Source organism: Ruditapes philippinarum, unplaced genomic scaffold (assembly GCF_026571515.1).
Source record: "Ruditapes philippinarum isolate M1 unplaced genomic scaffold, ASM2657151v2 ctg4304_1_1_1_1, whole genome shotgun sequence".
In the NCBI taxonomy this organism is placed as follows: Eukaryota; Metazoa; Mollusca; class Bivalvia; order Venerida; family Veneridae; genus Ruditapes; species Ruditapes philippinarum.
This window is the reverse complement of record NW_026862784.1, coordinates 10616-26746: the sequence shown is the minus strand read 5'-3', so window position 1 is coordinate 26746 and position 16131 is coordinate 10616. Positions and strand designations below refer to the sequence as shown.

The 16131-nt window shown below is 34.0% G+C and overlaps 1 protein-coding gene across 1 annotated transcript; it reads right to left on the bottom strand.

Moving 5' to 3' along the window:
- Positions 1-5588: 5588 nt before the first annotated feature.
- LOC132720217 (glutathione S-transferase P-like) lies at positions 5589-15916 on the bottom strand. Its single transcript, XM_060704294.1, has 8 exons — positions 15813-15916; positions 12601-12636; positions 11661-11761; positions 11058-11145; positions 9204-9307; positions 7465-7521; positions 7177-7218; positions 5589-6198 (listed from the first exon to the last, which is right to left on the bottom strand). Coding segments are annotated over exons 1-8 (618 nt in total). The 5' UTR covers positions 15814-15916; the 3' UTR covers positions 5589-6009.
- Between the last annotated feature and the right edge of the window lie 215 nt (positions 15917-16131).

The window sequence follows — 16131 nt, the reverse complement described above, 5'->3', positions numbered from 1 at the left end:
GACGTCTCTTTATTGTAGCCTCGTTTTCATTGTTACATGATTACGTTTGTGACGTTTCTTTACTGTAGCCTCGTTTTCATTGTTACATGGTTACGTTTGTGACGTTTCTTACTGTAGCCTCGTTTTCATTGTTACATGGTTACGTTTGTGACATTTCTTTACTGTAGCCTCGTTATGGTTACGTTTGTGACGTTTACCTTCTGTAGCCTCGTTCTCATCGTAACATGGTAACGTTTATGACGTTTTCTCTCTGTAAAGCACGTTTTCACTAATACATGGATTCGTTTGTGACGTTTCTTTACTGTAGCCTCGTTTTCATAGTTACGTTGGTCACGTTTCCTTTACGTAGCCTCGTTTGTATTGCAATATGGTTACGTTTGTGAAATTTTCTAATTACGTGTATATTCTCGTTTTGATCGAAAGAAGGACACGTTTGTGAATGGTTACTCTATTTCCTGATTTACATGAGCACGAACACGTACGTTCATGACATTAAATTATTATCTCATATTCTCCCTTATATGTTTTATCCTCTTTTTCCTCGTAACACTGATACATTTGTTAACTTAATGTATCGTAGTCTCATTTTAACTTCACCATGGTTCAATTTTTGATATTTCTAAATTATTTCGAAGCAGAGTTGTTCGTTCCTCACATTTATCACATCTGCAATATGCTGAATGACAAGAATCTTGTTAAAACGTAACAATTTTTTAACACTTTGACTTTAAATATAAAACTATAGATAAAATGCACAAATAGAAGCACGTTGTAAAGTATGATAAATTTTATCATCATTTTTATTGGAACTTTTGTCTTGTCTAAGTATGCAGATGATGTCATCACGCAGATGCAAACAAAAAACTTGAAAGTGATTTTAATATAATTTTAATATGTGGTAGAAACATTCCTGTTTGGACCTCTGTCAGTTTGGAGGCAGTGGCCTTATTCTGGCGACATAAATCGCAAAATTATTCATTTCCAAAATGTAAACATACGAGTATGTCAGTGCGGTTTTGGGACTTCTTTCTGGGCCAACTATACTAAAGCGAATGGGATAGATTATATTTTTCTTATATGCTTCGTTTTCATCGTTACATAGATATGTTTGTTACGCGTTTTGTTACAGTCTAATAGATTCTAGTACATTTGTTACGTTTTGTCATTGTAGTCTCGTTTGCATTGTAACATGCCGTTTGTGAAGTTTTCTTGTTGTTTTCTTGTTATTATCGTAATATAGATACGTTTGTAACATCTTCTTCTCGTAATTTCATTTTCAATGTTACAACTTAATACATGTAAATGTGAACATAATATTACCATTCACAAACGCATTCGTTTTCTGATGAAAACGTGACTTAAATAAACCCTGTTTCGATGAAAGCGATGCTAAGCAAACTTAGAGCTGAAAACGAGGCTACAGTAAGAAAACGTCACAAACGTATCTATGAAACAATGAAAATGAGGCTAAAGAAAAAACATCCCAAACGCAACCGTGTAACGACGAAAACGAGGCAACAATAAGAAAACGTCACAAACGTAACCATGTCAGTTTTAAAACGAGGCTACAATATCAAAACGTCAAAAACGTGAGCATGTTTCAATTACAATAAAACGAGGCTACAATAAGAAAACGTCACAAACGTATATATGTTGTCATATAATATAACCCTTTAATGATTTATCTAACGACAAATTGGATGTATAATTCAAACGATATTTGAATTATTCTGAATTTGTCGCACACAAGAAAAAATGAACATTCGGTACATGCTTATTGAATTATAATTATTAATACATGTGTATACATCTAGATATCTCATACACACGATCTTATGTCTGGTTGCTTTTGAAAATATTATGACATAAGTCATGGAGGATATTCAAGTGTTTTCTATAAATACAGGATTTATTTTCATCTAGTGGCAAGACAATAATTATTTTATTAGTGGCGGTAGCCATGAATGAAATATGATAATTTCCATACCACAAGATGATAATAAATCCTGTATTTATAGAAAAAAACTTGAATTTTCTGTTTATCATATAGATTTCTCTTCTTTTTTTTTGACATTACAATTTGAAAGAATTCTCCTTAAATTATGTGTTTGGTCTGAATTTAGAAGAAAGTAGTCCGACAAGACAGCATGGAAAATACGGAAAATATATTTCACTACAGTGAAAAATAGCTTTTTACAGTGAAAATACTAAAATTGAAAATACGCATTTTATTTCATCAGTATTTCTCAATATTTCACTTATAAGTATATGATAAACAAATTTCTTTTTGGCTTGATTTTTAGTTTCTCTATTTTTTTCATGGGTCAGCCTATAACCTCTATATGTAAACGGATAAAAGAATACCTCTATTTATTTATTTTTATTCATTTTTGTATTTATTTATTTATCTAATTGTTGTTGTTTTCTAGTGGGGGAGTAAGCAGTTGACAGTAGGCAATTGACAGTAAGCAGTTGACAGTAAGCAGTACGCAGTTAACAGTAGGCAGTAGCTAGTCAGAAGTAGACAGTAAGTTGGCTGTCGTTTATGGAATTCATGTTATAGTCCATGCATTTATTAATTTATCAGTGAATTCCTTTAAATGTTGTTCTAAGAATATATATGTACCTGTAAACTATTAAAGTAAATAAGGAGGCAGAAAAATACCAAGGGTCCAACCGGGTTTTGAACCACAAACCTTTTGGTCCGTACACGGACACCTCAACCACGTCGTTAAAGGGTTAATCTAACAGCAAGGCTGATGGAAGTGGTCTATATACCTACAACCAATACACTCCCCCCTCTTTACTTTTCAGAGCTAGCCAGCTCTCCTGAATGTCACTCCCTGCTTACCGCATGAGTCCGTCAAACACTTCTGACACCATTTAAGTAAATAAGAAGGCAGAAAAATACGAAGGGTCCAACCGGGTTTTGAACAACAGACCTCTTGGTCCGTAGGCGGACACCTCAACCACATCGCTAAAGGGTTTACCCAACATCAAGGCCTATATAACACTGCACTATATTGTGCATGACCTCCAGAACGGCAACTTTTTCGGCAACAGAATAATTTTTTGACCAATACAGTTGTAATAGATCGTCAATTTTTATTTTAATGCTATAAGCAGTGAATAATAAGTAGTAAGTCGTAAGCAGTTGACAGTAAACAGTTGACAGTAAGCAGTAGGCAGTCAACATTTCCAATAGTATATTGATTCATTAATATTCCCAACGAAATATTGAGATAAATATAAAAAGTAATGAAAGTATAACAATTCTGTCTTAAACCTTAATCAATACACCGCATAGTTACGAATATCGATCAACAGATCAATTGGCTATTATTTAATACTTAGATGTAGTAAAGCCTATCTAGTCGGATTATGAATAGGTATAATATAAAATATATATTAAGATATAGTTCCCCCTTAGCATTAACAAGCGGTTTGCTCAGTTATGTCAAATTATATATGTAAAATTTACATGTATATCCAAATGTTTTGTTGATGCATTTTGTGAGAAAGACATTCTCACACCTGGTACGTGGTTGAGAACCAAATCCATCCCTTTTGTCAAAAACAGTTTCTATGGCCATATAAGGTTTTTGCCATAGACCGCGAAATACAACTTTTGTTTGGTTACTAGGATATGTTTTCATGTGTTAATGGTATAAACTTTAAATGTTTTAACACTTACTTTTTGTCTCAGTTTCATCTGTTACTTTCCTACCAAGTGCGACATTTAGCGTCAAGGGGTTGCGACATTTAGCGGCAATCGATTTTTGTGCGACATATATCGGCAACGTTGCAACATTTAGCGGTAGGCGATTGCGACATATAGCGTTGATTGCGACGTATAGCGTCAGCGTTGCGACATTTAGCGTTAGTTGCGACATATAGCGGCGTTGCGACATATAGCGTTGCTACAAACAGTCGTCATGCCTGCTGGTATGTCATTTATAAATGGTTTTTAGGTTTTTCAAAATTTGCATGATTAACAATCCGAATGTAGACCTCAATGAAATGTTCTGTAATATTAACAAAATGAAAAGTCAACCATATTAACCATATATATGAATGGTTGAACGATAAATAGCCCAATGTGCATATCTTCTTTTTTAACAGCACATTTTAAGCAAAAAGAAAAGAAACAATAAGTCTGAAACATTCTGTCATAGCCTCCCCATCAGTACATTCAGTGCTTTGATTGCTGATAAATGTATGCTTGAGTACTGTAAATTGCAGCCTTTAACTGTAAACACTGATAAAATAAAAATTGTTATATTTTCTCGAGCTAAATTAAGATGTAAGTCTGTATTTTCTTTCAATAATACGCCGCTAGAAGCTGTTGATGATTTTAATGGTAAATTTGATAAAACAAAAAAGCACTTGACAGATCAAGCTTGGAAGGCCGTATTTAATATTTTATAATTAACTATTTAAAAGAAAAACACCAAAAAACCCCCAAAAAACTGTGATTGCCAATTTATATTCAGTTACAGTTGATTCACAGTATGGTCAAACCAATTAATATCATTGTATGGGTCGGAGGTGTGGGGATATGAAACTATAAAAAATGCTTCAATACAGATCAAACTGGCACAAATGTTGACTGGATCATAGCCTTTATAACAGCATACTCAATGTAAAATTCCTTGTTACCGTGGCAACGGGGGACGTCTCAAAATTGCCAAAAATCAATGCGTGTTTTTTTTTTCACCAACACTGATTTTCAATGTGCTGCAACTTCTAAATGGATTGAGACAGAGTATAAGGATTTTCAGCGTTGGTTACATGTTACTTTGAGACCGACCTTAGCTCACTCCCAGCCTCTCACAAGATTGCCTTGGCGATGTTGGGGCATACTCCCTCCTTCAACCCCCCTCCCCCAAACAGAAGAGGACACGTCCCCCATCTTGCACTCCCGTGAGGTACCATTTTTATAGGTGGCGGAGCCGAAAAGTGGTCATTTCTTAACAACATTTCTCAAACGAAAAACAGTGTTTGGGGGCCTAAATAGGGCATTTATTTCAGTATTTGATGCCTCAAAAGAGGATGGGTGAAAACCCGTATGAAGGAAAAAGTTAACCAAAATTGGTGAAAACCCTTGGAATTACCCAAAATCGAGTTTTCCATGAAAACACGTTGTTGTTTTATGGTATTGTCATACCTTCTGATCAACAGATTATAAATTGTTGGGCCATATACCTCCATGGTATTAACGTGAGTTATAGCCGTCATAATAACGCATGTAAAATTTTAGATGTTTGCAAGTGAATAAATTTGACGTTGAAGAAAACTCCTCAACTGACTTACAGTAAATACCGTATATCAAGTACATCCATCAATTTATGAGATATAACCAGTCCTTATTCATTCAACTTGAAATAGTAGGTGACAGTTGCATAACTTCTTCTCACGTTACTCTAGTGGCAACTAAAATCCGGATGAAACTGACTTTCTTCCGTCATCGTTGTTTTTGTTATAAACCTCATATATTAATACTTTTTACAGCGTTTTTAATAACATTTTCAAATAAAACTAAACTATTTTTAAAAATATAGAATCTACATACAACTAATCATACAAAACAGTCTTAAACTTTGTATTTGCTTATGTTTCTTCGTGCATTTACTGTTGTACTAATAAACTTGGTAAATGTAACTGAATATAACGCATATCATCAACAGCAACATTCTTTATATATCTTTAACATCGCATGATTTTGACAAAAATATAGCAAAAGTAACTATTAACATAAAATAATTAATGATAGATGATTATTTAATGAATGATCTTAAGAATATGTTCAAAACAGGAATCAGTTTCTTTCTGCAGACCATGGGAATTTTATAACATGTAACAATAAACGGGCATACGTTAATAAAATAGTAGTTTTCACGTGCACACTAGCAACTGATTAAGATGTTCACTTTGTTAATGATGCTGTTTCAGAAAAACTGTTATTGTTCAATATCACTGCCGTCTTGGACGACGTCATTTCCTGTATATTTACTGTTTTCCGTTTGCATTGACGGGCATCTTCTTAAATTCCTCTGTTTCCCGATATTTCTTTAGGTTAGGTCGTGAAGCCATGCGATCGTAGTAAGCTTTGAGTGTCGGTAATGCGTCTAGGCAGGTAGGGGACAATATTAGAAGAATGTCGAGTAGATCAAAAAGAATATAATCAGCAAATGATATCTGAAAAAAATGAAGATTAAATTATGAAAAAAAAAAAAAAAAAAAAAAAAAAAAAAAAAAAAACAGTATATAACAAAATTATTCAATAGAGTTTAATAAGTTCTAATGACTTACATTGTATATCGAAAATTTCATGGATCACCATAATGATGTACATTTGTGAATAAATATAATATTAGTTGGCAGAACACTCGAGATTCCTCTGTGTGCAGCAAAGTCTACTTGCATTTGTCACCAAACAAGGGTGATTTCGTATTTCTCAACTAGCATGTCAGAATGGCTTTCCGTAAAGAATTTGAGTGCTCAAAATGCGCAATTCTTCATCATGTTTTACAATTTTGTGATTTTGTTTTACTTATTTTGTACGAAATACCATTGAATTTTTAGTATTTCCAATATCAATCATTATTTAATCATTACTAACACTTGGATCCTCTGCTCATATAGCATTCCTTTAAAACTTTTCTAATTGTAAACAGACATTTTTTGAGCCTCTTCAGTCATGCCAATATTTCTTCGGTGTATAAATGCATTTAGCAAGTTGATATTTGAAACTCAGTCCTTTTTGTGCACTGCGATAATCCTTTTGAGAAACTTATATTGGCATTTAGCAATTCAGATTTCAAATTTTTCCTACATCAGTTTCTATCTTGCCTTATTATTGACAATATTCAGATTGATCAAACACCAATCTCGCAGTAACATTTAAGTTGTATCTAAACATATGACAACAAGAGGACCGCATGTGGTGTTAACACTCGTCTGTTACAACATCTAAATTAAAAAATGCATTACTCCAAAAATATAGTTTAAAGAATAATTTGCGGATACCGAATTCTTTTTGTTGGTAACAGTACATTTGTATTACTTCCATACAGTGGCGAACACTCTAAGGTGTGTTTTTTCTGTAGTTCGAAAATTATCCTAACAAATCGTCAAAGAAAAGAAAATCGCAAAATGCAAGTAATCAAAACATACCTTCGTTGTAATGTATTCAGTCCCCCACTTTTTGAACAGGTTCTAAAAGAGCAAAATAAGTCTGTATATTAATCCGATTAAATAATATAATAAACATATAACATATTTAAAAAAAAATCAAGCATGATGAAAAGTACAGCGGTATTCTGGGTATGACAAATTAAATTGTGACAAAGTAAGACAAAAGAAGACAGTTTAGGCTTGCTGATGCACGGAGGTTCCAGCTGCCAGTCCACACATTATTACTAAAATCGAAAACAAGCATAAAAGTGTAACTAAAACACATACCTCGATATACCCCAGTTTTTCGGGAAGACTTTTCACATAGTCATCTTTTCCATTTTCCTGAAGAAAGAAGAGAAAATACTTTTAAGCCAATCTTATTTCTGAAAATTACCATGAATATACACACAGAAATGTTCATTAACATGTAATAAGGTTTTACATCAGGCCAGAAGATCCTTGTAAATTTCACAAACATACTGACCCCATCACTGGTGGTTGGGGATGGCGAGGAGTAACGTTGGAAATTAACTACATTTTCCCGCACAAAGCCGAGCTATTATGGTTTGCGCCTTTGACATCTCTTAAATGAATACACGTATTTTATTTCAAAAGAGTATTTGTATAGAATTGAATGTGATATGGATCAAATCACGTGTAATTGTAATTATATAAAGCAGGGAATATCTTCACTTTGCAGTGTGAGGACATTTAAAGGAAGTGCTACACTATCTGACAGTCCTCAACGGTGATTTATTAAAAACTGTCATTTAAGTGTAGTTCCAAAATAAACTGAAGCTGTATAACACAGACTTTGTTCTTATCTACGATGGTTATATATGTGAGCAGAAAAACAGCGTCAGCTCCGGACCAATTAAAGTCAATGATTCAATTAAAGCAGCTAGTGATAAAATGTACCGTTTAAACGAAAGTTTCGTTTGTAAGGCCTAAACAAATTAAACAAACTAAGATAAGCTTTGAAAGATAGTGTAGCTGTCCCTATTTTATGTTCTCAAACTTTACCCCTAAATCCGTCCTTCGTAAAAATCAATCACATCTTAGGTTAAAATATGTTACTTAATGTTCTCTTGAAGGAAACTTTGACACGCAGAATGTAAAACATGTATGTCACATAGATTAGAAGGAAATTAAGGCAGGTAAATTATAGCTATACATGATTTGGTTAAATAAGAATTGAGAAAAACAGAATCACCAAAAGAACGCCCAAAACGGCATAGGTGAAAATGACGCAGACTCAGGTTGATTGAGTCTGTCCATGGACGCAAGTGGTGACTGCAAGCTTCGGACCACATACCCCTAACGCACCGACTGAAGCAAATAGTTAACATTAAACATGGCATGGTTAAATTGAATTAAGGAAACACCCGCAGATTTGTTTTTCAGTCTGCAATTTTTAGGAACCTGCAATATGACAGGTTCGTGCCATTCCATGAAAAGCTGCGAATGTTCCCCAAGTAAAACAACGCGTGTGCCCTAAACGAGAAAAAAATTAATGGGCTAAACTTAATAAAATAGAAGTCATACGAAACTCTTTAGGTCATTTAGCGGAAATACCATTTCAAGCTCGGGTTGAGATACTGATGCTAATACTGAACTTTTAACCAGTCGAAATCGGTATAACTATAATAATGTGATCGGTATAAAATAGCTGGATCTACTAGTAATTAAATTGTTGCATGGTTCGACCATATGATAGAGGATAGAGGAGGACTATTATGAAAGAGTCGGTGCTATTTCTAAATTGGGATATTTATTCAACCCTGGTAGATTTGCTAGACCACATAAACAACGGACTTGTGCTTCTCGTGAAATATTGCCCGTATATTGTCACTTCGGCAGAATATGAAAAGCAAGATGAACGAGGAAAGAGCGGCATACAAAGAACGCATACCCCAACATAGGACCATCGGCAAGCAGCCTAGGAAACCATACAATAATCCACAAACTTTTTTTTTTACATTTTCAAATCCTTTTTTTTCAGTTGAAAGCAAAATGTTACGTACATAATTTTGATAGATCATTCTAACATACGGGCCTCTGATGTCCTCTATGTGATCGGTGATCATATCAACTTTGGCTGCCTCTTGTAAATCACTCGGGTACAGTCCTGTGTAGAAAGAAAGTAAACATATGATATTTTCCAAACAAAACTTAATTAAAGAGACTAGTCCGTCTGAAAATCCACACCTGAGAAGGTCCATTTTCCGTATTCTAGCTTAATAGCTTTGTAATACGAAATAATTCGCCTTGGAAGATTTCAAACTCACAGCCAGGGTCAAAACTTGCGACTTGATGTCAGAGAGGAGGCCAGACGAATCAAAATGTCTAAAGCAGAATTACACTAGATTCATGATTTTTCATGATTTTTTTGAAAATGTATTTAAAAGTAAAATATTGTGAAGTGGACAAAGAAAGTAATTTGTACATTGCAAACGCCAATTTGTACATTGTAAACGGCACTTACAATCCACATAAATTACTAAAAAGTGGTCAAAATATATAAAAACTAGAAATGTGTCCATAGGACACTGATGCCCCCACACGCCACTGTTCTGTCAATCTTATGACTCTAGGTCAAATATTTTTTGGACTACATGTGCCACAAGTTGAAAACTAAAAATCAACAAAGGGCCATAATTCTGTTAAATTTGGTCGCAGCAAAAAATCCTTCCTTTACTACCATCTACACATTAAGGTTGTTAATCCCTGGAAGTTTAAGCAAAATCTGCCATCCGGTTTAAGAGGAGTTGTGTTCACAAAATTTTTATATAGTATATATTGAAAAATCAACAAAGGGCAATAATTCTGTTAAATTTGGTCGCAGCAAAAATTCCTTCCTTTACTACCATCTACACATTAAGGTTGTTCATCCCTGTAAGTTTAAGCAAAATCTGCCATCCGGTTTAAGAGGAGTTGCGTTCACAAAATTTCTACATAGTATAGAGTGAAAAAATCAACAAAGGGCCATAATTCTGTTAAATTTAGTCGCAGCAAAAATTCCTTCCTTTACTACCATCTACACATTAAGGTTGTTCATCCCTGGAAGTTTAAGCAAAATCTGCCATCCAGTTTAAGAGGAGTTTCATTCACAAAATTTCTACATAGTATATAGTGAAAAAATCAACAAGGGGCCATAATTCTGTAAAATTTGGTCGCAGCGAAAATTCCTTCCTTTACTACCATCTACGCCTTAAGGTTGTTCATCCCTGTAAGTTTAAGCAAAATCTGCCATCCGGTTTAAGAGGAGTTGCGTTCACAAAATTTCTACATAGTATATAGTGAAAAAATCAACAAAGGGCCATAATTCTGTTAAATTTGGTTGCAGCGAAAATTCCTTCCTTTACTACCATCTACACATTAAGGTTGTTCATCCCTGTAAGTTTAAGCAAAATCTGCCATCCGGTTTAAGAGGAGTTGCGTTCACAAAATTTCTACATAGTATCTAGTGAAAAAATCAACAAAGGGCCATAATTCTGTTAAATTTGGTCGCAGCGAAAATTCCTTCCTTTACTACCATCTACACATTAAGGTTGTTCATCCCTGTAAGTTTAAGCAAAATCTGCCATCCGGTTTAAGAGGAGTTGCGTTCACAAGATTTCGGGACGTACGGACGGACTGACTGACGGACGGACGGACGGACAAGTGCAACGCTATATGCTCCCACATTGTGGGGGCATAAAAATACCTTATGCAAAATCAGTCATTAATTGCACACAACATGTAAACTATTACTTGCATCTTACATATTTTTATTTTTCTTAAAATCTTAGAACAAGTTTCTCAAGATTTGTTTCTGAAAACATATTTGCCCATCATGCATCCATAACTATGCTAAATATATTGTAACAATATCTTACCATGTTTTCTCCCCAGATGACGCATAATGGTGTTCGACTGGGCCACTTCAAAGTCGCCATCTTTCAATAAAGGCGATTGACCAAATGGCTGGAAAAATAAAACACATAATTCACAAAGACATATTCAGAAAGAGGAAAGTCATGTAACAAGTTTGCAGCAGTTGCTTAATATGTAAAATTTGACAAAAAGTTGTCGATTAAACCAAGATTTTAATAGAAATTTAAAACCAATCATGAATGATGTTGAAACCACCAGTCAACCAATACATGCATACGGAAATAAAAATAGCTTTGAATTTGGAATTATTCCTTTATTCATTCAATTATTATATTATTTAATTATTCCATTAATAAATCATTTCCTGTTGTGGAGAAAAAAACAACATATAACTACTTGACCAATTCCGTTGCCAAATTGATTTTGTACAAATATAGAGGATCTTCTTTACATGTTTTAAGTTTTAAATTTCTAACCAAAGCAACATGACCAGGAGAATTGGCATTGTTGATGGTTTGATAGTTGGACCCTAGAAAAAATGGTTTGTCGCCCTTATTCACTTAGTTTAATATCATTTACTATAGAGAAAACATATTTTTACATACCATTTTTGGTTTATATGTTTTGACCCAGTCCTTTCCACAATCCTCTTCTTTGTAGTCGATTCCATTATCCGCAAATAAATATCTTAACGCTTGGCCACGTCCTAGAACGTAAACAGTGAATTAGAAACCGTGATAACCCGGGATAACCTGTCACGCGTCCACGCCCGTAATGAATATGATAAATGTCAAAATGAAGAAATTAGTATAAAAAATTGCAAAACAAATCGAACACAGTTATTCCATAATGAGCATGAATACATATTTGCTATTAATAACAGAAAAAAGAAGACATCGAAAGTCCTAGATCCCTCACCTGAATCCCATTGTTGAAGTTTCAAATTGTACATTTATTACTTTATTTTAAAATTTGTCCAGTGAAAAATTCATACTGTATGGGATATCAGGGCTATTTACCGGAGAGCAGAATATGTATACATAAAGTAATTAAAGTGTTTGTAAAACGCCAGACATGATAAAAGAATGAAGAACAGAGGAAATCGAAGCGAATGTAAAAAAATATGAAAACAAGAAAACATTAGGAATTAATTTATCCTATATTATGTGATAAAGGCAAAATGAATAATGAGACTGTGGAATCTGACACGTATGCAGATGTAAGCAAGACACACAGCATTGGACAAAAGCACGACTTTTATTTTAGGAATTTCGAATCCCGGTTAGAATCCCAGTCTGGTCCTGCAATATGGTAAAATCGTCGCTAAGATCTTAACATGTTTTCGGCCACTCTAGAAACAAATATTGATCTGGAATTGCAGATACGACGAAATTTAAAGGTCAGGCTTCTTTGCCCTGTTATCCCCTGTCCTGCGAAATGGGGTCGTGGTACTAGTGCGTTGCTCTACTGAAGAGCCCGGGGTTCGCACGCGACATGAATAACTATACCTGCTCAATGTTCTAAAATACATAGATATAAACATACCTCTAAGAGGAAAATAGATCAGGTGATAGTTCGACACTGAAAAGAAGACAATTACAAGATAATAGAATCTACATTTTGTAATAAATTTAAACATAGATATATAAAATTAATAACATCATGACTTGTAGTACAGACTGTCTTAAGGTTGCCTTTTTCTTTTGTCTGTTTTTAAATACTGTTTAATAGACGACTTAAAGATATGTATAACAATAACATGAATAATAATAATAATAATAATAATAATAAAATAATAATAATAATAATAATAATAATAATTAATAATAATAATAATAATAATAATAATTAATAATAATAATAATAATAATAATAATAATAATAAGTTGTACACTCAACACACAGAAATCTCTTCAATACGTTATCTAAAGTATGCAAGTACACAGCACAGGGACTTCTGCCATGTTTTTCTTTTCTCACTAGTATATGTTTGTATCATGATATAGATTAATGGTGGCTGATTTGTGCCATTCGTGTTTTTTTCGAAAATTAACACGTTAAAATGGCGGGGTGCGGAGCGGAAAAACGCTTATTAGCGAGGGAGTGGGGCAAAGTAAAATAAATAAAACTTCGTCCCGCGTGGCGCGAAGCGAGATTTAAGAAATAAAACGGTGGGGTCGCGGGACGAAAACACGATAATAAGCAGGGCGCGGTGCGAAGTTAAATGTATAAATTAAATAAAATTTTCTTTTTCTTTGTCTTCTTCTTTTCTTCTTCTTCTTCTTTTTCTTCTTCTCCTTTTATTTCTTAAACCTCACTTTGCGACCCAGCGGGGCGAAGTTTTATTAATTAATTATTTGAGTGAAATAATGATACAAAGTTCAAAAATTGACAAACCAAAATTTATTCTGTTTTGTAAATATAGTTCTACATGTAAGTCCTCTAAAAAAATGCAAACATAATCGGAGCATTATTTAGGCATTGACGAAGACCAATTAAAATTTCAAAAAAGTCTGTGAATGTGTTGCAATACTTAATACATGATTTAACAACAATATACATAGCCTGGAACATTTTTAAAATTTTTCCATCAAAACCCATGTTAAACAATTTGAACCATAAAGCGTTAAACAGAGTCAAATGCTTTCGTGAGATCTATGAAAGCGCATGGCAATCGCTTTTTTTTAGTTAAAACATGTTCTATCAAGTTATGTAAAAAAATACCGCGTCGACTGTACTACTATCCCTACGAAAGCCAAACTGTGCATCTGATAAAAAATTGTTTATCTGCCGTAGAGATAAACAAGGTTAGCTTTTAAAAAAGCTAGTAGCGACTCGCTTCGTAGTTTTTTTCAAGGGGTGTGTTTAAATGTAAAAATGACAGTTCTGTTAGCTGAAGAGACTTCAGCGAACATCAAAATAAAAGTGAAGTCAACACTGGCCCGGTGCCCGATGGCCAGTGTATATAAGTTCAGGCCAGTGTAAATTTAAGAAAATTTTGTTAATTATTTAGTAGAATAAATTCAAAACTGGAATTCGGGCCACTAAATTCAAAATCTTAAACTCATTGACTGAAAGTGACATATAAAGTTCTCTCAGTTTAACCAAGATGAGTATGAGTATATATGAAGGTGCATGTAAACAGATAGAATGAAGAACCTATGTCTTTGCACATTTACTATATGGCCTGTTGACCTTGACCACAAAATGTTAGATAGGTAGATTTCATAAAGATGTCTCTTTATACAAAATTAAGTTGTAATACATGTATGTTATTTAGTATTGGAATGAGAGGCACAAGTCCTAAAGTAAACACAAGTTGTCAATCAATTCAGCTAGAAAAGCCGGGATCCTATTAAAAAATATAGGGATCCCGGAAATTGACCAGTCTAAGAAGATGTTTTTCAGATAAGCCGGGATCCTATTAAAACATATAGGGATCCCGGGAATTGACCAGTTCAAGAATATAGTTTTCAGAAAAGCCGGGATCGTATTAAAATGTAAATAGATCTCACGGATTGGCCAGTTCAAGTATATAGTTTTCAGAAAAGCTGGGATCGTTTTAAAACATATAGGGATCCCGGGATTTGACCAATTCAAGAAAATAGTCTTTGATTTTTCCAATTAATTAGGCATATAATTATAAGTATTGTGATTTCCGCATTTTAAGTTTGTTAATAAATAGCTCTAAATATATCTATATTCTAAGTTAAATTAATTTAACGTTCATTATATAAAATAAAAAAAATTTACGTTTAATGGCCTTTCATTACGACAACAATCAACACAAATATAGTTCATTAGGTTTTTCCTCCATATCTTATACGATCCCGGATCCCGGGCGTCCCGGATCCCGGCCAGTAAATACATATACTAAATACCGGAAAGGATAAAATGACCGGAAAAAAGGAAAAATAAAAAATGCACAGAACCAGATGTACACTTATGTTAATTAACCAAACGAAAACTTACTACAGAGAAAACAGGTGAAATCGCTAAATCAGAAGTCAGTGTAAATATGATTTATTGAAAAGAATTCATGAAGACAAACATTTTAATCATCTTTGTATCTTTGCGCTCAAAACAATACTTGCTGATTTTTAAAAATGGCGTGAAAATTGAAGGTTTTTTGACGCTATGTAAGATTAAATTTGATTGGCTAAATAATTTTGGATCCTAGCCCTGATAGATAAATTTTGAAGAAAGCTGGAAGCCAAGCTTCGATTAAATTTTTGGATAGCTTCGGAGTTTTAGGTTGTTTCTCAGTAAAATCCTACCGTAATACCGGCTCGCCGTGGCGAGCCGGCAATATTCGTTTCACAAATTATCGCTTGGGCAAGATGATTTGTTACTTTTATTTTATAAGACGTGCTGACAGTACCTCATTACAAGTAATAGGAGTATTTAATTCCTAAATAAAACGGCGGGGTCGTGGGACGAAAACACGACTATTAGCGGGGGGCACGGGGCGAATTTAAATAAATAAAACCACTGCGGGTCGTGGGACGAAAACACGACTATTAGCGGGGGCGCGGGCGAATTTAAATAAATAAAACCACCGCAGGGTCGCGGGGCGAAAACAAGAATGGCACAAAGCAGCCGCCATATAAATTTAATAATATATATGTGGCGTAATAATTGAGCGAATATTCACTCTAATAAAGGTCAGCTATATATTTCCCTAGCGTATTTTGCATTCTAACATTTGCCTTATTAAAATTATAGTATCATTGAAAACTCTGTGTATGAAAACTTACTTGTTATCAACGTTATCCTGTATTTACACTGTGCTCAAAGTGTCTGAGTTGTCCCGTTTTAAATCTGGGTGTATGTGCAAGAAGTGCAGATTTATAAGGCCACACAAATTGAACAGTTTGTTATACATGTATTACAAATTCAATAGTCTGTAAAGTATTACACAGGCCGCTAAAGATTGAAATCTTTAAAGTTGCATTTCTCAAGATGATCCAAAATATTTCAAGAATATCAAACTTGAGAAAATACGTTATATTTTTATACCCCACAAAGTGGGAGCATATAGCGTTGCACTTGTCCGTCCGTCCGTCTGTCCGAGCA